This window comes from Podarcis muralis, chromosome 12 (genome assembly GCF_964188315.1).
Source record: "Podarcis muralis chromosome 12, rPodMur119.hap1.1, whole genome shotgun sequence".
NCBI classification, from domain to species: domain Eukaryota; kingdom Metazoa; phylum Chordata; class Lepidosauria; order Squamata; family Lacertidae; genus Podarcis; species Podarcis muralis.
In genome coordinates, this window is record NC_135666.1 from 2,591,796 (window position 1) to 2,618,322 (window position 26,527).

Consider the following 26,527-nt stretch of genomic DNA (forward strand, 5'->3'; position numbering starts at 1 on the left):
CTCTACTTCTAGGGTTACAGGACTCTGGTCTTACATTTGCAGCAAGCTTGGTAAGTTTTTCCTCAAGAGTTTCCTCAAGAGCCCCCGAAGGTCATATGCAAAGTGTGGGGTTTCCTAGGGAGGGGTCACTACAAGGCAGGGGGCAGCAGCCGGGGCGCTAGAAGAGCAAATGACTATCGGACTCTGAAAAGTTGGAATTGCTGGATCAAGTTCATCCGTTTCATTGAATTAATTAAATAGTTTTAATTGGATTATGTGCAAATGTGCAATTGATTATTACCGTTTTGAATTTCGTTGTGTTATTATCTTCCTATGTGTGCCATGCAAACTGCTATTCTGAATAATGCTTTTGATAGGGTAGACTAGGGAGCACTGGGAATGAGTTTGTGGCCCCCAAGGAGGCGATGGCCGGAAAAAGGTTGGGAGCCACTGATCTATTCCATTAGACAGAGAATTCTCGTAATAATAATAATTAATAATAAATAAATGTTATTTATATCCCGCCCTCCCCAGCCAAAGCTGGGCTCAGAGCGGCTAACAACAGTAAAAACAGCACAGTGTACATAAAATCATAGTCAATTAATTGAAATACGTTCTAATCAATTCAGAATCAAATTAATGGCAACCATTGGGCTAGAGTTTTATGAGGATTACAGAAGGAAGGGGGTCAGACTGTGCCTTGGCCAAAGGCCTGGTGAAACAGCTCTGTCTTGCAGGCCCTGCGGAAAGATGTCAAGTCCCGCAGGGCCCTGGTCTCTTGTGACAGAGCGTTCCACCAGATCGGGGCCACGGCCGAAAAGGCCCTGGCTCTGGTTGAGGCCAGCCTAACCTCTCTGTGGCCCGGGACATCCAGGATGTTTTTATTTGAAAACCGTAAGTTCCTCCGTGGGACATACCAGGAGAGGTGGTCCCGTAGGTCATCAGCAGGACGAGGCTAGTGATCTTCCTGGGGTCAGCTAAAACACTTTTTTCAGGCCACAGACAGGCTGCGAGGGGAGGAGCAGAGCAAAGACTGGAATGAACTCTGTGCCAATCTCATCTAGCACTGATGAGAAACTAAGACAGAAACGAGACAGATCTCGAATACACACAGCCAGCAACTTTTCCCTGAGTGTGACTCTGGTCAAGGGAAGCGACATAATGAAGTTTCTAAGCTTCGGATAAATCACTGCAGAGGGTTAGAGACATCCATCATTCCAGTTGTGCATCTTTTGTGGGAACAGATTTGGAGCGAATGAACTGCCTTACAGAATCACAGAACCATGGAAGGTTCCCACAAAGATCCTCTAGTCCAGCCTTTCTCAACTTGTGGGTCCCCAGATGTTGTTGAACTACAGCTCCCATCACCCCTAGCTAGCAAGGCAGGAGCCTCTATAGCCGCGCGTCACCTCTCCAGCCGGGAGAGTGCGCGCGGGGCTAAAGAAGCCATAGAAGCTTTCTGCTGCTCCCCGACCTGCTCTTTGGGGCTGGCGGAGGGAAGCCCACCACCAGCCCCAAAGACCAGGTCGAAAGGAACCTGAAGCCTGGAGAGCGAGAGGGGTCAGTGCGCACCGACCCCTCTTGCTCTCCAGGTTTCCAAGGTAGCCACCTGAAGGCGACTGAACGCACCTTAAACGGCACCTTGTTTTAGAGGGGGAAAACAAGAGGGGGGCACTGGGCAGAGAGGGGGAGAATTTTTTTTTTTTCTTGTTCTCCCCCCTCTAAAACAAGGTGCGTCCTATTGTCCGGTGCGTCCTATGGTGTGAAAAGTATGGTATTTATTTTTTGCAAAACAAATGGACTTCTTCCATCTCTGCTTACAAGATATAACTTAGAGGGTCCTCATCCTGGGACCCCTCCTTCAAAACTACAGGGAAAACACCCCCATGCAAACCCCCCAAAATCAATTAAATGCACTGGTTTCCTACACAACCTTCGTTGCACCCTCTAATACCTGAACTTTCCTCAACAGCACCAAATCCTGAGAACCAGATTCCGACAGAGAGCAATGAAGTGCGGATTGTCCTCGTGGGGAAACCAGGAACAGGAAAAAGTGCCACAGGAAACACCATTCTCGGGCAGGAGGCATTTGAGGTTGGCACCGTGACGAGATCCTGCCAGTTAGGAATCGGGAAATGGGAGAAAAAGCGGCTAGTCCTCATTGACACACCTGCTGATTTTGACCTGGGGAGCGGCACAGCCAAGGATTCCCCTGACTCCCAGCACTGCCTCCGTCTATCCAGACCGGGACCACACGCTTTGTTGCTGGTCACCCACCACTGGAACAAAGCAGACTATAAGGCAGTAGAATGGGTTCAGGAGATATTTGGCTGTGAAGCCATGAAGTACATGATTGTTGTGCTCACTGGGGAAAAACTGGACAAAGCAGCTTTGGAGGAACATCGATCTCGCCCAGAATACCAACGCCTTCAAAAAAAGGCTGGTGACTGCAATTTGCAGTGGTTCTCGGTCAACAACCACAACCAAAACGAGAGAGTTAAACAGGCTAAGGAACTGCTCTCCTTGGTGATGGCCATGGTGGAGAAGAACCAGGAGAAGCCCTTCTGCAGGCCTGAAAGGGTTGGGAGTCCTACCTCGATCCCAAATGAAAAGGACCTTTCTGGGCACCCACCAGAGGAAGAGAAGCCGCAGGAGGCCGTGGAGATTCCAGGAACTGAGGGGTCTGGAGTGGGAGGAGGAGAGAGCCCCCCTGTTCAAAGTAAGCACTCCTGGCAAGGTTTCCTTCCAGCTTCAGCCTATTCCCCCTGTTTTGCAATGAGCCCTGCTGTATGTGTGTAAAGTTTTTTTTTAAGAAAAATAAAATAAAATAGCATATTTACTTCCCATATAATAGATGCTTTCCTAATCTACCTCTTCCTCGTTTCTCTCCTTTCTGGCAATATGTGCCAGAATCGATGTGCAAAACACTTCTGAACCCTTGGAAACAGGACTACAAGGGGGTGGAAGGGAAGAGTTCGTGATCATCATATTCTGTCTCAGAGTGACATCTAGCAGCCCTGGAGGGAATGGCAAGGAATGACATTGAGCACTGTTTTGAAATTAGTAGTAGTAGTAAAGGTAAAGGGACCCCTGAGCATTAGGTCCAGTCTTGGCCGACTCTGGGGTTGCGGCGCTCATCTCACTTTATTGGCCAAGGGAGCCGGCGTACAGCTTCTGGGTCATGTGGCCAGCATGACTAAGCCGCTTCTGGCGAACCAGAGCAGCACACAGAAACGCCGTTTACCTTCCCGCCAGAGTGGTACCTATTTATCTACTTGCACTTTGACGTGCTTTCGAACTGCTAGGTTGGCAGGAGCAGGGACCGAGCAACGGGAACTCACCCCGTTGCGGGGATTCGAACCACCGACCTTCTGATTGCCAAGTCCTAGGCTCTGTGGTTTAACCCACAGCGCCACCCGTGTCCCTTAGTAGTAGTAGTAGTATTTCATTATTTATATCCCGCCCATCTGGCAGGGTTTCCCCAGCCACTCTCAGCGGCTTATAGCACATAAACAATTTTAAAACATTAGACATTAAAGGCACAGGCTGGCCAGAGCAAGTGACACCTGCTTCACAGTTTAAATTCCTGTGTTTAAGCTTTAAAGCCAGTGGTTCCGAGGCTTTTGGGGCCACTGCTCTCTTGGTTCTGTAAACTCATTCCCAGTGCCGCCTTCCCCAACCCACTAAAAACATAATTCGGAATAGTGGCTTGCACCACCTACTAAGGAAGAGAATAACGCAATGAAATTCAAAACAGCAAGAATTAATTGCACGGTTCAGAATCCAATTCCCGTATTCAGTCAGTCAGTCTCTTTATTACTGTCCATGACCAATAGTCAAATAGAATCTTTGCCCAAATATGTAAAATAGTACCAAACAGAACAAAAGAGAGAACTTTAACATTAAAATTACTAGCAACTGTATCGTGCTGTAATAAAGAGATAGGTTGAACTTTCTGCATCCCATTCTATAGTTAACTGCTTGGGCAGTTCAGGAAATTCAGATTGCAAAAGTGACGCTTGACAAGGGCTCTAATCAGTGCAAAGTGTTGATCCCCAGGAGAAGCTTTAGGATTCCTCAGCTCTCTTCTTCTCTTTTCAGCAACATTAACAGACGCAGCTGTTTCAGCAGAGCAAAAGGAGCTTTGCATCGTCATTGTCGGAAAGTCCAGGGTTGGCAAAAGTGCGACTGGAAACACCATCCTTGGGAAAAAGAGGTTTGACTCCAGGCTTCAAATGACCCCAGTTACAAAGTCTTGCTGGTTAGGAATAAGAGAGTGGAAGGGGAAGCGGGTAGTTGTCATTGACACGCCTGCGATTTTTGACTCTGATGGAGCCCGAAATTCTACTGAGATTGAGCACTGCCGACGTCTCTCCAAGCCCTTCCTGCATGCTCTGGTTCTGGTCGTCCCAGTGGGCCGATTCACAGAGGAAGACCACCAAGTGGTGCAGCGGGTGAGGAAGACATTCAACAGTAGCGACGACCAGGAGCGCATGGTGGTTGTCTTCAGCCACAAAGAAAGGTTGCAGAATGAAAGATTGGAAGATTACATATCTTCCAGTGACAACAAAAACTTTCAGAAACTGAGAGATCAGTGTCGTGGACGGTTTTGCAGTTTCAACAACAATGAAACAGGAGGAGCCCAAGCTGAGGAATTGCTCTCCATGATTGAGAAGATGGCAGAGAAGAATCAAGGCGATCCTAAGATGACAAAGTTGGACAAAGTTGCTGAGGCAAATGCATAAAGAACATGCTCTGGTTTTCTCCCGCTTGGACTAGCGCTCTCTCTGTGGAGCTACCTTTGAAGCTGACTCAGAAACGACAACTAATCCAGAATGCGGCTGCCGGACTGGTGACTGGTGGCATTTCAGATGCGCCAATAAATGCAGAACACAGCGGCCAGGATTTTCACTTGCGCATCTCACTTGGAAAGAGCATTAATGGGTACCTATCCAATTCTGAACCCTTTTCAAAGCACTGGTGTTTACCTTTAAGAAATTGGGGGTCAAAGGCATGGATGAGGTCATCCAAGGTCATCCAAGGAGGTCCTTGTTCTCTTCATGCCTCCCCTGCTAAGAACCTTAAGAAGAGCTCTGCAGGATCAGGCCCAAGGGAGCAGTCCAGCAGTCTCTCCCCACAACGATTGACCAGATGCGCCCGAATGAAGCCCACAAAGAGCATGGACTTTGCCTCAATAACTGGGGCCAGCAATGACTCTGAATCCTGAAGAAGTGTGCATGCACACGAAAGCTCATACCAATAACAAACTTAGTTGCCCTCTAAGGTGCTACTGGAAGAAATTTTTTGTTTGTTTGTTTCGACTATGGCAGACCAACAGGGCAACCTACCTATAATCTGAATCCTGGCTGCTGGAAGCCACAGGATAGAAATCAGATTCTGCTTGCTGGTTTCCTACAGGCCAGAAGGTTTCAACCTTTTTGAGTCCACAGCTCCCTTGACCAACCTTCTTTCTGTGGCCCCCCTGTGGGACTCAGGAGCCCAGTTATGCCACCCCTTGCCTGCAGAGCCAGCAGCCCCTCACCCTTTTTCGAACACCCTTCCTTGTGGAGTATTCCCCTGGCCTCTTCCCTCTCCTTGGGAGTCCTCTGGGCAGCTGCAGCCCCTGGTCTCTGAGCTGCCCCTGTGCCCCATAGAGAGGTCCCTCCTCACCCTGCCTCACAGGGTCTGGGACTTGTCTGTCCATTCCCAACAGCAAGGGCTGGCGGACTGGCTGGCTGGGCTCCCTCGCCCGCTTGCTTGCTTACTCTGAGGCCGCCTCAACTCCTGGCACCCAGCACCCCTGGCCAGCCCCAGAGGCACCATTTGCATGGGGACCTTGTCGCCAGGGCTGCTGCAACAAACAGCCTTGGGGAGGCAGAGAAGCAAGAGGGCAATAGAAGAGGAAGGAAAGAGGGAGAGAGGCCAGTGTTTCCAGCGGCACCCCTGACCATCCTTCAAGGCACCCCAAGGTGCCACCACACACTGGCTGAAAACCACTGGCTTAAGGCGATTGGTTGCCCATTGTGAGAATGGAATGCTGGACTTGCAGCCATATCCCATGATGGACTTGTAGCTTAACAGGATAGGCCCCTCTGTCCATCCTGCTTGCCTTATCTTCCCTTTATTTACCTTCTCTGTTACCACCATCCTGTCAATCTGCGGAGTAAAAACTTAAAAAGCGATGCAGATCTTTTCTCTCTGTGTGAAGAGCCTGCCAGAGAGTTGATGTTTTGCTTAAACCTTCTGGGAAGCAGCTGGTTTCCTCTGCTTCTGTTATCTCTTCTGCAAGGTCACGCTGACTGGAAGAGTCAGGCCAAGAAGAGCCTGGGCTTCACTTCTGACTTTCTCTTTCTATCGCTTTGTTCTGATGTGATGTGGTGTGTTCTGTAGATAGTGTTAAGAGTTTATGCTTATTTTAAGTCCTTAGTTTAAGTTAAGTCTGCTGCAACTGGATTTTTATGGACTCTGCCAATCCTGAATGTATTGGATTTGTGACCATTATGCCTTCAACAACAGTAAAGCTCTTCTGGATGAAATATTGCCTCTGGTCTATATTTTGGGGGACTCTGCTACGTGTTTTTCTTCCTCTGGCAACATTTGACACATCCTCCTCCCGCATTTGCTGAGACACCCAGGCAGTTTTCTTTCTCAGGGTCTCCCAAGTGCCACCACTAAGGGGACCATGCAGGAGACATTCTGGCAATGACCATGTCCCTTACACCCATAAAACTGTTTTGATCCGCAGAAATATGAGCTTAAGATGCGGATACCAATGGGAGGTAGGATCAGGGTGTTGTTAGAGGAGACCCCTGCCCCCATTCCCTTCACAGGGACTGACTGTCAAGACCTCCTGCAAATTGTACCTCTGTGAGGGGAATGTAGGCCTCCGAACAACTCTTGGCACCCTCAACATGCTACAGTTCCCAATCCTGGCTTCCACCAAAGAACCCTGGGAGTTGTAGGGTGCCGAGTTGACCAGAGACCCCTTTGCAGAGCTACAATTCCCAGAGGTTTAACAGTAAATCACCTTTCCCAGGAAAGTCTGAGAGTTATAGCTCTGTGAGCGGCTCTAGGGCTTCCTAACTCCCAGCACCCTTAACAAACTACAGCTCCCAGAATTGTTTAGGGAAAGCCGTGACAGTTTAAAGTGGTATCATAGCACTTTATGGTGTGAATAGCGCCTTGTCACATGCATATTGCTTGACAAACTCACACAGACTTCCTGGGCTGGAATTCCCAGTCCCCCTGGAAAGAGGAATTTGTTAAAACCACTCTGGGAGGACAATATAAAGGACCGTCTTGCAACTTTTAGTACCCATAACAAACAACACAGAATCTTTGGGGGAAGAAGCCATGATTGTTCAGTGGCACTCTAGCGCTTTAAATTTACACTGCTGGACTGATGACTGAGAGCAGCCAAGACCACTGGTCCTGAAAGACCTACATTGGCTCCCAGTATGTTTCTGGGCACAATTCATAGTGTTGGTGCTGACCTTTCAAGCCATAAACAGCCTCAGTCCAGTATACCTGAAGGAGCATCTCCACCCCCATCGTCCAGCCCAGACACTGAGGTCCAGCTCTGAGGGCCTTCTGGCGGTTCCCTCATTTTGAGAAGTGAGGTTACAGGGAACCAGGCAGAGGGCCCTCTTGGTGGTGGTGCCTGCCCTGTGGAACGCCCTCCCATCAGATGTCAAAGAAATAAACAACTATGACTTTTAGAAGACATCTGAAGCCAGCCCTGTTTAGGGAATTTTTAAATGTTTTATGTTTTATTCTGTTTCTAATCTGTTGGGAGCCGCCCAGAGGGGCTGGGGATACCCAGTTAGATGGATGAGGTACAAGTAATATAATTAATAATAATAATAGTTATTTTTACTGCTACCAATATTATGGCATGGATGAGTTGAGAAAGATGACAGGGAACCATCAACCGGTGAAGAGTCAGGGATCCTTCTGCTCATTTAAGAGAAATCACCACAGCCAGGAGCCGAAGGAAAGGCAAACTTAATTTTATTCAACAAAGAGGATCAAGCAGTTGGGGGAATAAGGTGCATCATCCAAGCACTAGAGTTCTGCATCAAGCGTCTTCTGGGGAGAGACAGCTCTTGGCTCTCACGGCAGGCCAGAACCACCCCTGGGGAGCTGATCCACGTTGCCCTGAGGGGCAGAGAGGTCTTGCTCTGGGCCAATCTCTGCTCTCCAGCCACCATTAATGCTGTGCGCGTCCCGTCTGAGTGGTCGCCATCTGGGTGTCTGGAGAGGGCGCAGAAGGAGGGGAAGGATATTCCCAGGGGACCCAGAAGGCAAAGCGACAAAGGTTTGACGTGGCGTTCTTCTGCAGAGGATGCCGAGGGGTCAGGGAGAAGCGGGGAAGGGTCTCTCTCTCTCTCTCTCTCTTACTTACACACACACACACACACACACTGGATTTGACATTTCTCTCAAAGTTGCAACCTGAGTGACTATCTCCCAGGAATGTCTTCCCCCAGTAATTTTTAGGTTTGGGGAGAGAAACCAGAAGGCAACTTCCATCCCTGCCTTCTCCAGGCAGGACAACACTTCTAAAATGGACCTGGGTTGGAAATTTCTCATTTTCACAGCACATTAAGATGATCCTTCTTTTCTGCAAAACCACATCGCCATGCCAGTTTTGAAACGGCCACATCGACAAAAAACAAAACGAAAACCACTTTTCAATGTTGCCCTTTGCCTTTTAGAGTAAGAAGAGGCACTCCACAGATTGCTGTACGTGAATAAGCAGTATAACCACCAGGAGTTTCTTGTGATGGGACCATCTTGGGAGGCCGGTCATATGACGTTCCCAAAGGTGTCTCTGCAGAGGGAAGGCTGCTTCCTTGCCCCATCCATCTTCTGAGCCAGCAAAGGAAACCTTCAGCAATGTGGAAACACTCCTGAGCTTGTTTTGGACTACAACTGGCTGGGGGCTGATGGGAGTTGTAGTCCCAAAAAAACCTCAGAGGGCACCAGGTTGCTGAAGGCTGTGCTGAATGGAGACCCCTGACCACCCATATTGGATCACAAGATATTTGACAACCACCACCTTTTTTGCAGTTGCAGAAAAACAGCAAAAAAAAAAATGTGGTTTACCAAGGACCTAGTGAGTTATATTTGGACACAAAATATTCCCTGGTGGATATGTGGACAAGCTCACCTGTTTACCAGGACCCATCCCTGAAATAGGTTCTCATCTCACACATCAGTTAGGAAACCTTTTTTAACCTGTTCTGGCCACCCAGCAAAGGACACTGAGCAATACCATATCCATTCTGCATCAGGCACAACCCCTGAGGTCCCATCAGGTCCCAACACCAGGAAGGCCCTGCCCATCCTCATACAACACTTCTCATTCAGCCAAACCAAGAATGTGCCTGCCCAATAGCTTGGCACAGCCGCTGCCAATCTGGTGCCCTCCAGGTGTGTTGGGAGTACAAATCCCATCAGCTACCTGTCGGCAGGGCCCAGCACATTTGCAGGGCACCAGGTTGCAGAAGTCTGGTGCTGCGCTTTGGATTGAAACTTTGGATTGAAACTCTTTAAGTGATCGGTAACATGCCATGTGCAGATCTCCACAGAGGTAAATAACACTTGTTTTCTTTTCTTTCCGAATGCTGCTGCGGTGTGCAACTTCCACAAAGATCTCCACCCGTCACGCACACTTTGAAACAGGAGTGCTTAAAAACGCTTGAAACGTACGTTAACATGTTGAACGCTCAAGTTAAGCCTTGTGTAACAGAGAAACTGAATGCAGGGGAACATCTGCACCGTAGAAGACAGAGTCCATTCCAGGGAGGGAAGGACAGAGCTCAGTGGCACAACCCTTTTGCAGCTGCTGGGTACTAACCTGGTCAGGGGAGATCATCCGGGGAAGCCCCCTCAAAACAGGGTTTAAGGTTTAAGGATGAGAGACCGCCCCCCTCCCACAACTCAAAAGCATGAAGCAGGCGCATTTCTCAATCAGATCTTCGGAGCTCGCTTTTGCCACCCTCGCACAACCCAGATGTTTTCGACTCCCAGCAACCCTTGCTGTGTGATGCTGGGGCTTCTGGGACCACATCTGGGCCTGCTGGGGGAGAGGCTGGGAGCTCCAAAACATGTGGAGGACACAGCCTCAGTGAAGGCCACTCTAGTGTTTGATGGAAGGTTCTCTCCCGGCTCAAAACCACCCCCAAAATTCAGGGCATCTAAGTGGTTTCAGAACATTCAACTTTTACATTCACTTCTTTTTCTCACATTAAGCTATCCAAAAAGAGTCTAAACTCCCACGTGGTTTTTTCCTTCCGTGGATCTGGAAACCAGGCTCTGGAAACCAGAAGCTCAGAAGAGGATGTTGCTACAGCTCTTCAGAATTCCTCTCTCCTCCAAAGACGTTTTCCAGCAACAACCGGCAAACACATCTGCCCTCTTCCATGGGTTCTCTGGCAAATGTGTGGGTTCTCTGGTACATAGTGCAATCGCTCGCCTTCCTCCAATGTGTTCAGCAAGACGCAGCTGTCAACAGAAGGTTCTCCCCTGAGCTGCAGGTTCAAATCCACAGGAAGACGACGCACAGTGGGGCGAAATCTTCCGCAATCAAATACAAACTCTGTGTACCCCCGTTCTGTTCCCCCGGCAACCCCCGAGTTTGTGTCGACTATCTTTGGCACCAATTTCGACCCGCCCAGCCCCCCAAACCAGACGACTCTTCGTCACTCTGCTGTGGGACCAAAAGAACAGGGAAGGCTGTAGCTGGACATGCTGCGTGGATCTTAGGGGAGGGCAGGAATTAACCACCAAACGGGGTTTGGGGAAATAAACCTGGGCATCCGTACTTGTAAAACGGGAAGCAGAACGTAAACGCTGGGAAATCCCAGAGCGGAGGTAACGCTGCGTGGCGCAATGGCTCAGAACGGGAACTTAAGAGGGGACAACGTCGCGGCCCAAAATGGAAACCAAACAATGGCAGGGCGTGAGAAAAATCCCACCTATGAAGGTTCAGGGAACATCCAAGCTTGAAATGCAGCCGATGTGTAGAAAACGGGCTTTTGCTTCAGAAGGGAAGAGGGGTCCCCAAGCAACGTTTCAATGCCCCCGTCTGATGGGATCCCAAGTTCTTGGAGCGGTTATGGTCCATATCCCTGGCAGGGCAAGCACTGCCCTGCTGAGAGGCCCTTGACCTGCCCTTCTCAGGCATTATCCCAAAGTCCCCATAGCCCCTCCGTGATCCCACATCCCAAACAGGCCCTTCAGCTTCCAGGACCCCCCACGGCCGCCCCCTTCCCCCTCCGACCTCCCCGCCCTGGCGAGGCCCATCAGAGCAGCAGCCTCGCCCTCAGCCGAGCGCCTCCTGCCCCAGATGGCTCTTGCGGTGCGCGGCCAGGTTGCCCTTCTGCGCAAAGTTCTTCCCGCAGGTCAGGCACTGGAAGGGGGAGTCTCCAGCGTGGAGCCTCCGGCCGGGGCTCGCGGGGGCCTCCTTAGGGCGCCTCCGGCCCTCCTCGCCCTGCGGCGGCAGCGGCCTCTCGGCCTGGTGGTGGGTCCTGCGGTGGCCAGCCAGGCTGCTCCGGCGGCCGAAGGCCTCGCCGCACTCTGGGCAAGGGAAGGCTGCCCCGTTCTGGCGAGGTTTCTGCTGGTGCTTGACCCGCAACGGCCTCTGCACGTCGCCCTCCTCGCTCGGCGCGCGGGGCCTCCCCCGGGTGTGCATGCGCGGCGGGGAGTGTGCCCCCGGCTTCTCCTGGGCAGGGGGCCCGCAGCCGCCTTTCTGGCGGTGGGCGAGGAGCAGGCGCTGTTCCCGGAAGGTCTTCCCGCAGACGGGGCAGGAGGGGGCCCCCTCTGCGCCCCCGCCATGCACCCTCTGGTGGGTCAGGAGGTTCTGCTTGAGGCTGAAGCGCTTGCCACAAACGCCGCAGCCGAAGGGCTTCTCTCCGGTGTGGATCCTCTGGTGGATGATGAGGTTGTGCTTGAGGGTGAAGCCTCGCCCGCACTCGGGGCACACGAAGGCCCGCTCACCTGCGTGCTGCTGCTTCTGGTGGCGCAAGAGGCTCAGCGGGTGTGGGAAGCTCTCGCCACACGCCGCGCATTTGTGCTCCTCCTCCTCCACCTGGCTGTGGATGACCAGGGCGTTCTCGTCCCCGGAGCCCTCCTCCCAGGCGGGGAACGGGAAGGGGTTGTCACCCCCCGGCGGGGAAGCCTGGTGGCCCCGGGCAGGTGGCTCCTTGTCTCCCTCCATGCGGCCCTCGCTTCCTGGAGGCAGAGAGAAGAAAGAGAGAAAGCACAAGGAAGTTATTTCATTTTAATTTCTTCCCATATTTCATTTCACTTTTAATCTGCATGCCACCTTTCTCTAGTACAGTGGTACCTCGGGTTATATACGCTTCAGGTTACAGACTCCACTAACCCCGAAATATTACCTTGGGTTAAGAACTTTGCTTCAGGATGAGAACAGAAATCGTGCGGCGGCAGTGGGAGGCCCCATTAGCTAAAGTGGTGCTTCAGGTTAAGAACAGTTTCAGGTTAAGAACGGACCTCCGGAATGAATTAAGTACTTAACCCAAGGTACCAATGTACAGTGGTACCTCAGTTCCCAAGCGCCTGTTGTCGTACATTTCTGTTCTCAAACGCTGAAAATCCGGAAGTAAATGCTTCCATTTTCAAACGTTTTTTGGAACCCGAACGTGCGACGTGGCTTCCACCGAGTGCAAGAAGCTCAGTTTTCGAGCGTTTCAGAGGCCGAATGGGCTTCCGGAACGGATTCTGTTCAAGAACCGAGGGACCACTGTATTACACGCAAGGCGGTTCACAAGCTGCAGAAACAACAATGATCGCACGCCTTATAACAATCTGGCCCGATACAAAAAGTAATAGAAAACATAACTTTTTAAAAAAAAACAGCTTATGTCAAATAAAATAATATTCAATAATCAATTAAGAGTAGAATAGTACACAATAAACTTAAACATCTGCAAATAATATTTAAACAGAAATTCACTCTCAATAAAAACAGCAAGTCTCAGTGCATAAAATAACACAATACAAATTGAGAAGCAAAGACACACAAAATTGTGGCTTTTTAAAAAAAACATCCGTGAGCTCCTCTCTTTGCAGCTGCTTCTGCTGTTCCTCAAGTCATGGCCTGGAAAAGGCTCTCAGGGCTAGAGGGTGGGGGCAAAGAGGTGGAAAAAACCACTGCCTGGTGAAGAACAGAAAGTCTCTCTCCCCTCACCATATGATTTTGATTGATGTTTTAAAAGTCTGAGAAAAGGCACCAGGAAAAGAATAACTACAGTAATGCAGGCGTCAAGGCAGTTATGAAACATGAGCGCAGCAGAATAGTTCCATAGAATGGTGGGGCTAGAAGGGGTCCCCCCAAGGACATCTAGCTCAACCCCCTGAAATGGAGGAATCGCAGGTGAAAATTCCCTGGCAGACAGCCAACTTCTGCTTCAAAACCTCCAATGAATCATAGAATGGTAGATTCAGGCAGGTGGCCGTGTTGGTCTGACGCAGTCGAAATAAATAAAAAAGATTGTCCAATAGCACCTTAGAGACCAACTAAGTTTGTTCTGGGTCTAAGCTTTCGTGTGCATGCGCACTTCTTCAGTGTGTATCGGTGCTGCTGCAGAGCTCCAGTCCAAAATAGCCGAAAGGGACTGACAGCTGACAAAACCTCTCCAGGCGTGGTCAGGGGTCGAGACACCCGCAGGCCCACCCCAGCCCGCATTTTCCCAGCTCACCCAAAACCTCCCCTAAATGTTAATTACAGGGGGCACGCTAACAATTAATTTTAATTTTTATATTTAAATCCTTGTTATTGTCATACTGTTCCTTGTATTTCTGATATTTTTTATGATCTGTGATATTGTGTGTGTTGAAGCTGGTCTGTGACCGTATTAATAAATTCATTCATTCATTCATTCATTCACCCAAAACCTGGATTTTGGGGGGCAAAGTAAACAGGATAATGTCGAACGCAAACGAGTCCAGTTGCAGGATGTCTGGGCTAGGTCCTAGCCTCCAGATCAGGAGAAAACCAGCTTGTTTCATCACACACACCGCATCTCCACATAGTGCCAGGAACACACACATTCCAAAAGACTCGGAGAGCTTCTGCCAGTCAGAGCATGCAACACTCACCACGTGGTCTGACTCGGCACAAGGTGCCAGCTTCCTAAATCCCAGCAGCTGCACCTTCAAGGGACCCCTGGCCCCCACCCCACCCCCGGCACCCGAGGCTTGGTCAACGCTCCTTTTCCCCGGGCGGAAGGCAGACCTCGCAGGGAGGGCGCTGCCTGCAGGGAAAATTGTGCCAAAAGCCGCAGGGCTTTTGCAGAACCAGCTCAAAGTCAGAGAGCGCCAAAGCTCCCTCCTTATAAGAAATCATGATTATATTTTTAGATATTTATGCGCACACACCTGCCCAGACAAGACTCCTCCAGCTTCCACACAACCTGTCCTCCTTCCTTTTTCCCAAGGGGGGGGGGGATAAGTGTGATGACGTCAGCCAAATCACAGCCTCACCTTAAGTCCAGGGAGGGGGGAGAAGAAACTGCAAGTCCCAGAATGCAACCGGGCAGCTCTACCTGTGCGGCTGGATTTGCAGCCAGGCCTCCGTGGGGCCTGCAGCCTGTGGGGCTTTTGGGGGGGTTTTGCAAGGGCTGTGGAAGATTCCTGCCGGCCTTGCGCCTTCTCCAAGGCTTTGCACAGCGGGTCCTGCTTTTGCCAGTTGCAGATGCACCACCAAAAAATAGGGGGGGTGCCCAAATGCACACCGTGCAAGAAACAAATCCGCCCCCGGGTTCCGATTGATTGATTGATTGATTGATTGGCAAAATCGGGGGGAATTGGGGCCCCCTCGCCTGCGCGCCCAAGGCGGAGCAAAAGGGCCCCTTGCCAGGGCCAAGGTGGCGCGGCGAGCCGGTGGCAGAGGCGCCCGCTGCTTGCTGCTGCTGCCGTCCTCCGCGCGAGGCTGGAGACTGGGCGGAGGCCGGATTGCAGCGAGGCGCGGGCCGCGGGGAAGGGAAGGAAGCGTCGCCGGCCGGCCACGTGCGCCCGGAGAGGAGGCAGCCCAGGCCCGAAAGGAAGAAAGGGAGGAGGAGGAGGAGGGGAGGCAGCCTGGGAAGAGGAAAACTGGGGGGGGTCCACTGCTTCTATCCAACACCCCCCCCCCAAAAAAAATAGGCTCGCTCCGGATCGCCTCCCCCACGCTCCGTTCACACGGCAGCTGCGAGGAGGGGGGAAATGGGGTGCAAAGGGGTGAGAGAGGAAAGAGGGGGCGACCCCTCCGTGTCCCCCCCTAGCGATGCCTCACCGTGCCCGGGCTGCTGCTGCTGCTTCTCTCCGGCCGCCCCGATCCCCCGCATTGGCCGCCGCTGCTGCTGCTCCTCCGCTTTGCACGAGGCACTGCAGGCAGGATCCGGCCCGCAGGGGAGGGGAGGGCCGGCGCTGCCTCCCTTCCTCGCCCGCTCGCCTTTTATTTGCTGCAACAACGTACCTTTTGCAGCAGCGGCAGCAGCTCCGCGCTCCTCCTCGGCTTCTCCCAGCAACGGCCCCGCCGCGCGAGGTTGCTTGCAAGACATCCCAGGCAGGCAGGCGGCGGCGGCAGCAGCAACTGCAACCGCAGCCTCGGGGAGGTGCCACTTCCTGCAGCTGCGGGAGAAGCCGCGGCGGCTTCTGGCAAGAGCTCTGCCCTCCCCGCGCCGCTTTCCTCTGCTGCGCTGCGCCCGAGATGCCTGACGCCCAGTCGCGGTGCCAGTAGAGCTCAGTGGTGCCACACGGACCGGCAGCAGCAGCGGCTCGCCAAGGGTTGGGCCATCAGCTCTGCCCCAGTCCCCTAAATATTCTAGTCCTCATGATCCCGAAGAAAGGGTTGAGCTATTAAGGCTTTGCATCAAGTCAGAACCACTGGCCTAGCCTACCAGGAGATGCTGAGGTTTGCACCTTCTGCTTGCAAGGCTCCACCACTGAGTTACGGCCCAGGAGCCCCCCCCCCCCAAGGAACTGGGGGTGTCCACAATGCCCCACAAGCCTATAGGATTGTAGCCTTGGAAGGGGCACCCCAAACGTCTATCCCACCCACCCGCTGCAGTGCCATATTGAGGCTTTGTAGGATAAAGCGATCTGCAAGTCAGAGCCAGGCAGTGTGGGGTAAGGGTTAGAGCAGGGGTCAGCAACCTTTTTCAGCCGTGGGCCAGGCCATTGTCCCTCAGACCTTGTGGGGGCTGGACTATATTTTTTTGGGGGGTGGGAATGAATGAATTCCTCTGCCCCACAAATAACCCAGAGATGCATTTTAAATATAAGGACACATTCTACTCATGTAAAAACACGCTGCTTCCCAGACCGTCTGTGGGCCGGATTGAGGAGGTGATTTGGCCGCATCCGGCCCTTGGGCCTTAGGTTGCCTACCCCTGGTTTGGAGTGTTGGACTAGGACGTGGCAGGGACCAGGGTTCGAATCCCCAGCTGGCCACGAAGCTCGCTGGGTGGCCTTGGGCTACAGCCGCTTCCTCTCCAGCGAAGCCTGTGTTTTGTTTAAGGCTTCAAATCCGAGCAGAAACCTTCCTGTGTGCGACTAGGCGAAGTGTTTTGTCCTTGTCCTTGACACAAGGGAGCAGATTCGGCACACCGCCCCCCTCCCTGCCATCTGCAGGCTCTGCCAGGGTGCAGCGCCGTCACGTGTGCCAGGGCTGCTGATCCGAAGCCTTGGCTCTGGGGAGGGTGGCCTTGGCAAGCGGGAGAAGGACTGGGCCCCTCGCTCAGGGTGATGCAAGAAGCAGAGGGAAAACAGCATCTTCCCAGCAGCATTTCGCCAACGACCTCGCTCCTTCTCCAGGCAGACAAAATAAAGTCTTTGTCTGCCTGTTTGTTGCATTTATTTCTCACTGTTCCCCTCGCTGTGGCTTATCTGCTTCTCCCTACTCCTCCTTTAATTCCCATAAGGACACCGTGAGGTCGGTGGGGCCGAGAGAAGGGCAGAGACTGGCCCCCGGGGTCACCACTGAGTGGGTGGGGGGCCATCTGTCATGGGTGCTTTAGCTGAGATGCCTGCATTGTACGGGGGTTGGACTAGATGACTCATGGGGTCCCTTCCAACTCTAGGATTCTAGAATCCTTCGATTTGTGGGAAGGGGGGGGTTAGGCTGAATGGGGTGTTAGGGGAGGGGTCGTACCTCTGGGTCATGCTCCTTCTGGGATGGTGGCTCCCAGATGCTCTGTGCATGAGACAGCGGCCCATCCCAGGAATGGCTTCGACTGGCTGGCTAGACCAGGCATAGGCCAACTCGGCCCTCCAGGTGTTTTGGGACTACAACTCCCATCATCCCTAGCTAACAGGACCACTGGTGAGGGATGATGGGAGTTGTAGTCTCAAAACATCTGGAGGGCTGAGTTGGCCTATGCCAGGGCTAGACCAAGTGAGGGTAGCCAAGGGGTCTTAAAGCCTCAGTGAGTTAGGGGCTTTCCCTGTCTGTGAAGGCAGACTCCGGCGGACGGCGTGGACGAGGCCAAGCGTGGGTCCAACAGTCAAGAAGGCGGTTTCTGCACTTGTTGTAGACGTGGGCATGGCCAATCTTGCCCCTCCAGATGTTTTGGGACAACAATTCCCATCACCCCTGACCACTGGTCCTGTTAGCTAGGGATGATGGGAGTTCTAGTCCCAAAACATCTGGAGGGCCGAGTTTGGCCATGCCTGTGTAGAGGGAAGGGAGCCCAACTAGGAGAAGGAGAAACCTCTGCTGCCTTGTGGGACACCTTTAGGAGAGGGAAAAAGAGTAAACCATACACAAATCTGGACTCCCAAGATGGTGGGATGACGCCTTGTACGCCTCCTTCCGGCAATTTCCGCAGCCAAGCTGGTTCCAAACATCTTGCTCTGCTTTCCTTTGGACCCCATCAGCGAGGCCAAGAGGGGGGTCTTGTTGTCTGGGCAGCCCAGGACCTCCAGACACACTGCCCAGGCCTGCACCCCTGAGAGGTCACCTCCAGGCTGCTAATGCAGCAATCTGACTTCACCCCTGGAGGCGCACTCCATTGTCTCTGGAGACAGGAATGCCAAACACTCCCCCTTCTGACTTCCCCTTCTCATTCCTGGACCCAGTTGCTGGGATGGGCAGGCCAGGCTGCTAATGGCCTTCTAAGTACTTAAGTCCTTAAGGAAACAAAGAGTGCAGCTCTGTGCCAGAGGGCAAACAGGTGGGCTCCCTTTCTGGGTTAGTTAGAAAGACAAAAGGGAAGAGAAAAAAAAAAAATCCTTCCAGTAGCACCTTAAAGACCAACTAAGTTAGTTCTTGGTATGAGCTTTCGTGTGCATGCACACTTCTTCAGATACACAGAAGTGTGCATGCACACGAAAGCTCATACCAAGAACTAACTTAGTTGGTCTTTAAGGTGCTACTGGAAGGATTTTTTTTTTTGTTTTGACTATGGCAGACCAACACGGCTACCTATCTGTAAAAGGGAAGAGTTGAGAGTTGAACTGTGAGCTAGAAGCTGGAGGCCGGAAAGGCAGAGAAAAAGCCATGCCTGATTTCTGCTGATTTCCAAGGCTGTGGCCATGGGAGAAGCAAGGCCTTCTTGGGGTGTTAATTCTGTGAACCCCTCCATCGTAGGCTCAGGTTGTGTATATGCGTATACTATAAATCTTAGAAACACCACATTCTCCCCTATCCCTCATTCCCAAAAGGAAACACAAACCGTGGGGGAGTCCCGGGAACCCCTGGAATCTTCCACCGCTCAGAGATTGGTGTGTAAGGAGAGCCTGCAGGATCAGGCCAAAGGGGGCCCAATCTTGTCCAGCATCCTGTTCTCACAGTGGCCAACCAGATGCCCGTGCGAAACCCGTGAGCAGGATTCAAGCGCAAGAGCAGCACCCTCCCCTTCCCGTGGTTTCCAGCAACTGGGATTCAAAAGTATTGCTGCCTCCGACCGTGGAAGCAGGGTAGAGCCATCGTAGAGAGTAGCCATCAACAGCCCTCTCCTCCTCCATGAATTTGCCTAATCCTGTGGGAGGGAGTTCCGCAGTTTAACGATGCACCAGCCTCATTGGGCTTCATGCATTGGTCTGTGATAAGAATTTTAAAGTCTTAGATATATAATGTTGTTGTCGTTTAGTCGTTTAGTCGTGTCCGACTCTTCGTGACCCCATGGACCAGAGCACGCCAGGCACTCCTGTCTTCCACTGCCCCCCACAGTTTGGTCAGGCTCATGTTTGTAGCTTCGAGAACACTGTCCAACCATCTCGTCCTATATATATATATAATAAATGTTCATAAATGTACCAACCAAGCACGTACATAGATCAGCTCAGGAAGACTGACCTGAAACCATTTTTGATTCCCAAACTGACCAAATGTTTTCTTTGCAAGGTCAAAGGGAAATGGAAAATCCTCCCCATTGTCTTTTCCTTCACAAATCCTGTCTTAAGGGTATGTCTGTGTATGAATAGGGTGAGCCTGTGAACTGGCTCAGGAACTAAGTATTTATCATTACAAAAGACTGGCCAGGCTCCCCAGGGTATCCAGTCAAGTGAGCATTAACAGGTAATCTGTCAGATGAGATAAACAACGCACTCAGATTTCTGCTGTAGACCGCCTTTTCTGTGATGTAGGTATGATGTATGGAGGGGTGGGCTTGAGCTCCAGGGGAGGGAATTTAAAATGTCTATATAAGGGCTTGCACGCCATTGTTCGAGGTCCTCCTCCTTTCCTGCGTGTGAGGGGAGCACCCTGTTGCAACAGATCAACAAAGATCAGGCTTACTAGCTGCTTTGAGTCTCAATATTCTCTGCTTGGCCTGTTATTTTCTCCTACCGATAGGGAACCTACATAAGGACTCTATATGGGCTCTTGGACACCCCATAAGGGAACAAGGGCAGATGTTTGTTTACAACAGGTCCAAGCCCTTTTCCACACTGCTCAGGCTGGCAGCCAACGCTGCCTTGCTGTGAGTTGTTCCCAAGAGACCGGCTGCCGATATTTCACAAGGTTTTCTTAATTCCCTACTAATTGGGATTCTCACGGAGGCAGCGTTGGCCAACCTGTTGCCCTTCAGCAGTTTTGGGATACAGCTCCCAAACGCCCCACCCCCCCCCAGCCGTGGGAAAGAGGAAGGCACTGCCTGAGCCTGTGGCAACAGGAGATCTGGGCTGGAAACACACTGGCGGGCGAAAATCAACGGTGGAGATTAAAAATGTGCAGGAAAGGGCAAGCCAGAGGATTAAGGAGCAGCTCCCCAGTGAAGAAAGGCTGGAACATTTTGAGAGTTTAACAAATAGAGAGGAAGCCAGGAACTGCCAGTGCTCCTTCCCTGAGTCACATCCCTTCTCCTAAAGCCATTACAGGTCAGGAAGGAGCCAGGGGGTCTTCCCTGGCCCCCATTGCCCCTGCAGTGAGGCCAGCTCCCACCCAGTGAAGCAGTGTTGGCCTTACCCTTCAGCCCATAAGAATGTGAGTCTTGAGCCTGATAGCTCCATTGGTTGGAGCGCTGTGCTGAGAAGGCCAAGGTTGCAGGTTCGATCCCCATATGGGGCAGCTGCATATTCCTACATGGCAGGGGGGTTGGACTAGATGACCCTGGGGGTCCCTTCCAACTCTACGATTCTATGAAGAACCTCTTGGATCAATGGCCCATTGAGTCCAGCATCCTCTTTTCACAGTGACTGACCAGGTGCCCATTAGGGGAAACCTGTAAATAGGATGCGAGCACCAGAGCATCTCTCCCCACCTGTGGCTTCCAGAAACTGGTACCCAGAAGTGTTTGCTGCCTCCGAGGGGGGAGGGCCCAGCAGAGCCATCATTCTGGCCGGGTTACCTGCTGGAGGGTTATTTGTCCACCTCCAGGACACTCTCCTATGCTGGGAATCCCACAGGGCAAAGCATCTGATACCCCACCAGGTGATTCTTCCTCCTCCTCCTCCTGCTCACCTTCCTCCATTTCGTGGGGCCTGGATCCCTCATCCCCCGGGGGCCCAGGGACTGCAGCGGCAGCTCTCAGGCGGAGCTGACTTGCTTGCCAACCGATTTACGCTCAGAATTTGGAACTTGCCTTCCAGGCCAGAGCCAATGCCCAGGGCTCTTCACACAGATTTATAAACGACACTGATTTATAAAGTCCTCACTGCAACCGAGGATTTATTAAAATATGCAAAGGATGCCATCCATTAGCATATGCAATGCAGGTTTTGAAAGACTGTGTTTGTCCTGCAGAAGTTATTATCCGCCCTCCCTTCCCCACAGGTGGGCGGGGTTTGCGGCACAAAGCGGGACTCACCTGGGCAGGTGCCACCCACCTGCTTGAGCCGGCCTTTGACCCGCCCTCGGCCAGGGAGGACAATGGACAGCCGGCCAAGAAAAGAGGCTGACTCCGTTGGCCAAGCATCTTTTGCTGTTCTTCCTTCCAGGATCACCCACCCCCCTCCCTCAAATTAATAATTTCTTGCCTCCATAATTTCATCCTAGGTCAGCGGTCTTCAAGTTAATGATTCTTTCCTTACAGGCTAATATTTTGCAATCAAGGTCAGCGGGCGCTGCTGCGGTCGTAAAATGGTTGCTGTATTCAGAACCGGGAAGGAATTTCCCCCGCATTGTCAGGTTTCGCCTTATCACAACTTTGGCAGTTTAGGCCTTGACAAGGTATCCTTTAGTCCAACATCAAGTTGGGGGGGATGCATTTATGCTCCCCCCCCCCCATGCGGTGGCGCTTGCAGGGCCCGTTAAATAATAATAATAATAATAATTTATTATTTATACCCCGCCCATCTGGCTGGGTTTCCCCAGCCACTCTGGGCGGCTTCCAACTGAATATTAAAAACAGTACAGCATCAAACATTAAAAACTTCCCTAAAGAGGGCTGCCTTCAGATGACTTTTAAAAGTAAAATAGTTGTTTATTGCTTTGACATCTGCTGGGAGGGCGTTCCACAGGGCAGGAGCCACTACCGAGAAGGCCCTCTGCCTGGTTCCCTGTAACCTTACTTCTCGCAATGAGGGAACTGCCAGAAGGCCCTCGGCGCTGGACCTCAGTGTCCAGGCAGAACGATGGGGGTGGAGACGCTCCTTCAGGTATACTGGACCGAGGCCGTTTAGGGCTTTAAAGGTCAGCACCAACACTTTGAATTGTGCTCGGAAACGTACTGGGAGCCAATGCAGATCTCTCAGAACTGGTGTTATGTGGTCCCAGCGGCCACTCCCAGTCACCAGTCTAGCGACCGCATTCTGGATTAATTGCAGTTTCCGGGTCACCTTCAAAGGTAGCCCCACGTAGAGCGCGTTGCAGTAGTCCAAGCGGGAGATAACTAGAGCATGCACCACTCTGGCAAGACAGTCTGCGGGCAGGTAGGGTCTTAGCCTGCGTACCAGGTGGAGCTGGTAAACAGCTGCCCTGGACACAGATTTGACCTGTGCCTCCATGGACAGCTGTGAGTCCAAAATGACTCCCAGGCTGCGCACCTGGTCCTTCAGGGGCACAGTTACCCCATTCAGGACCAGGGAATCCTCCACACCTGCCCGCCCCCTGTCCCCCAAAAACAGTACTTCTGTCTTGTCAGGATTCAGCCTCAATCTGTTAGCCGCCATCCAGCCTCCAACCACCTCCATGCACTCACACAGGACCTTCACCGCCTTCACTGGTTCTGATTTAAAGGAGAGGTAGAGCTGGGTGTCATCCGCATACTGATGAACACCCAGCCCAAACCCCCTGATGATCTCTCCCAGCGGCTTCATATAGATATTAAAAAGCATGGGGGAGAGGACAGAACCCTGAGGCACCCCACAAGTGAGAGCCCAGGGGTCTGAACACTCATCCCCCACCACCACTTTCTGGACACGGCCCAGGAGAAAGGAGCGGAACCACCGTATAACAGTGCCCCCAGCTCCCAGCCCCTCTAGACGGTCCAGAAGGATGTTATGGTCGATGGTGTCAAAGGCCGCTGAGAGATCCAGCAGAACTAGGAAACAGCTCTCACCTTTGTCCCTAGCCCGCCGGAGATCATCAACCAGCGCGACCAAGGCAGTTTCAGTCCCATGGTGAGGCCTGAATCCCGATTGGAAGGGATCCAAATGGTCCGCATCCTCCAGGCGTGCTTGGAGTTGTCTGGCAACCACCCGCTCAATCACCTTGCCCAAGAATGGTAAATTTGAGACTGGGCGATAGTTGGCCAAATTGGCTGGGTCTAAAGATGTTTTTTTAAGAAGCGGTTTAATGACCGCCTCTTTCAGCGGGTCTGGGAAGGCTCCCTCATAGAGGGAAGCATTCACCACCCCGCAGAGCCCATCGCCCAGCCCTTCCCGGCTCGCTTTTATCAGCCAGGATGGGCAAGGATCCAGGAGACAGGTGGTCGGTTTCACTTGTCCAAGCAGCCTGTCCACATCCTCGGAGGTAACAGATTGGAATTGATCCCATGTAACAGGACCAGACAGAACTCTAGCACTCTCCCACCCTGGCCCTGCTCCCACGGTGGAGTCTACCTCCTTCGTTAAAGGGCAAAACCAGGAGTCCCTGGCCCTAGAGCGGCGGCATGTAGGTCAAACTCCCCGGACGAGGTCGGTGGAAGGGCAGGCTGTCTAAGTTTGCGCTTTGCAGTCCCCTCTCACTGGACCTCATCTGCCTGCACATCCTCAGCCAGGCGGACTGAGAGGGTTGGCCTGCCAAGGCCTGTGCCAAGTTTCCCAAGTCTGAAGCTCAATAAAGTTGTGGCCAATTTGAACCCATACTCTGGTCTCTTGTCTCATCATTTGGGGTAAAGGGGGTGGACACCACAGACAGGGTTTAGCGCATGTGTCCGCAAGCAGGGTTTACTACCTCTTGACATTATTATTTTTTTTAAATCCCTCTTTCTCCTACACAGGCATAGGCAAACTTGGCCCTCCAGCTGTTTTGGGACTACAACTCCCATCATCCCTAGCTAATAGGACCAGTGGTCAGGGATGATGGGAACTGTAGTCCCAAAACAGCTGGAGGGCCAAGTTTGCCTATGCCTGGTCTTCCAGTTGATTGCAACCATCTCAATCACTTACTTTAAAAATATTTTGCAGATAATTTTTATGTTTCTCTCTTCCCTCCCTCCCCGGCTACCTGCCCGCTAACTGCTTTCAGGGTTTTATTCCAATGAGGCAGGTTTTTCATTTTGTTCAGTAAATAAGTGTCTATTTGAGAGGCAGGGTGGTGTAGTGGCTAGAGTGCCAGGCTGTGACCTGGGAGGGACCCGGGTACGAATCCCCACTCGGCCAGAAAGCTCGCTGGGTGGGACTTTAGGGGCCAGCCACTTCCTCTCAACCTCTTGCCTCCCTTGCAGGGTTGTTAAATGAGGCCATGGAGAACCATGTGGACCATGTTGAGTTCCTTGGAGAAAAACGGTGGCCTATAAATGCAATAATCAATCGATCTAGATTGCATGGTGCAAATGTGGCCCTAGAAAGCCAAGATTCTGGCTCAGCTCCCCATCAATCCTGAATCTAGTCCACGGTTTCCCAAACTTGGGTCCCTGGCTGTTTTGGGACTACAACTCCCACCATCCCTAGCTAGCAGGACCAGTGGGTCAGGGACGATGGGAACTGTAGTCCCAAAACAGCCGGAGACCCACGTTTGGGAAACCCCGATCTAGTCTTATTAACGTGGATCCTAAATGTCAGTCCTGCCTGTGGCCTCCCCAGCCGCTCTCTGGCGTCAGCGGGCAGCAGATGCCCCACCCTTGTGGATCTGGTCCAGGAACTGGCGGCCACGAACACAGAAGGCGGGAGCCCCAATACCACGCCTGCGGGGTTGGCCTTTGGACATGCCAATCAGGGGAGGAATCCAGACCATCATCCTTGCATGCCAGCCCAAGCTATGTCTCCGCACAGTCGCCCACAATCAGGGAGACTTCAGAGGTTTTTTGAAAAGGAAAATCAAGGTGGTTTTTTTTGGTCTATGCAGCTTGGAGGGGCCCAAATGACAAGGGATTATAGATGAGATGGAAGACCTCTGGGAAGGTGTATTATATTATTATTATTATTATTATTATTATTATTATTATTATTATTTACTTATACCCCGCCCATCTGGCTGGGTTTCCCCAGCCACTCTGGGCAGCTCCCAAGAGAAGAAGGAGGAGGAGGAGGAGGAGGAGGAGGAAGCGATAAATCATCAAACATTAAAAACTTCCCTAAACAGGGCTGCCTTCAGATGTTTTTTAAAATGTGCTGCACTTTCCCTGCTACACAAGGCAAGAGTGGGGAGCCTTGGGCCCTCCAGTCGCCGCTGTACTACAACTCCCATCAGCCTCAGCAAGCATAGGGGCGGAATCATAGAATGGCAGTTGGGACCCCCAAGGGGCATCTAGTCTAACCCTCTGCAAAGTCTAACCTCGCTGCTAAATGATGATGGGAGGTGTAATCTGGCACACCCGCGACTAACAGAGAAGCAAGATCACCTGTGTCCTATGCTCAGGTTGTATATATGTGTAAATAAAACCATATACCCTGAAGACATCGCGGTCTCTGCTGACCTTCCAAGGAAACTGAACCTTGGGCTCAGAACCCCGGGGGTCTCTCAGCTCTCAGAGATCGGGGGGGTGGGGGCGAAAAAGTAGCAGGAGAAACAGAGGCACATTTCACAGATGTTTTAATGGAATCTCCACCCACCCCCCAAGGAAAGGCCCCGCTCTCAAGTGACCGATGGTCTCCCTGCGGTAAATGCACTTGAGGCACGGATTCACACATGACAGAATGAAGGCGTGTCTGAATGAGCAGGAGTGGATCTGCCCTTTGGAAGAACGTCGGTCCTCTCCGCGGGTCTGAAACGAGCAAGTTGTTAAGATTTCTTTCCAATCTTTAGAAATGTAACGCTCGATGGGCACCGAAGACTCTGCCCTAAGGTTCGGAAGAAACCTTCCTTCCTTCCAGAAGGGGGTCCCAGTGGGGTCAGCGATGTGAGGAGCCGGGCAAAGTTTGGAGTCTGTTAGAAACTAGGAGCGCCAAAACTCCGAACTTTTGCTGGATGCGGAAAGGATGCAAGAGGCAAGTTTTAAAAAGGAACTTTTAACAGCCTTTCCGTCTTTCGCCGCTTGGTTCCCTACTAAATGCTTTGGACTACAACTCCCATCATGCTGTGCTGGCTGGGGGCTGATGGGAGTTGTAGTCCAAGATACCTCAGAGGGCACCAGGTTGCTGAAGGTTGTGCTACACTGAATGTAGCCCAGCCAGAATGGATCACAACACTTTTGACAACTACCTTATTTTCGCAGTTGCAGAAAAATGGCAAAAAACAGGTTACCCAGCTCCTGGTGAGCTATATTTGACATGGTTGGTCACATGCAGTGCCCTGGTGCCTGGTCTGAGGTGGCTGTCCCCTCCATACTTCAGTTAAGCTCAGGGATATGCGGACAAGCTCACCAGGAAATAAGTTCACACCTCACACATCAGCCAGGAAACTTCTTTTGACCTGTTCTGGCCACCCAGCAAAGGACACTGAGCAAGACCATATCCATTCTGCATCAGGCACAACCCCTGAGGTCCCATCAGGTCCCAACACCAGGAAGGCCCTGCCCATCCTCATACAACGCTTCTCCTTTGCGCCAACCACGAA

At 51.9% G+C, this 26,527-nt stretch overlaps 2 protein-coding genes across 5 annotated transcripts; one reads left to right on the plus strand and one right to left on the minus strand.

Annotated features, from left to right (window-relative positions):
* The first annotated feature begins 1,852 nt into the window (after positions 1-1,852).
* LOC114607294 (GTPase IMAP family member 8-like) lies at positions 1,853-6,515 on the plus strand. Its single transcript, XM_077916652.1, has 2 exons — positions 1,853-2,698; positions 4,081-6,515. Exons 1-2 carry the CDS (start codon positions 1,891-1,893, stop codon positions 4,722-4,724), a joined length of 1,452 nt encoding a protein of 483 aa, XP_077772778.1. The 5' UTR covers positions 1,853-1,890; the 3' UTR covers positions 4,725-6,515.
* A 1,457-nt stretch (positions 6,516-7,972) lies between these two features.
* On the minus strand, positions 7,973-15,865 carry LOC114607316 (uncharacterized). Of its 4 annotated transcripts, none has more exons than XM_028750419.2 (2): positions 15,464-15,865; positions 7,973-12,216 (listed from the first exon to the last, which is right to left on the minus strand). In XM_028750419.2, exons 1-2 carry the CDS (start codon positions 15,546-15,548, stop codon positions 11,309-11,311), a joined length of 993 nt encoding a protein of 330 aa, XP_028606252.2. In that variant the 5' UTR covers positions 15,549-15,865; the 3' UTR covers positions 7,973-11,308. The 4 variants fall into 4 exon arrangements, with proteins under 4 accessions (XP_028606252.2, XP_028606251.2, XP_028606253.2 ...); XM_028750418.2 differs by lacking the exon at positions 15,464-15,865 and adding an exon at positions 15,281-15,457; XM_028750420.2 differs by lacking the exon at positions 15,464-15,865 and adding an exon at positions 14,491-15,258.
* Between the last annotated feature and the right edge of the window lie 10,662 nt (positions 15,866-26,527).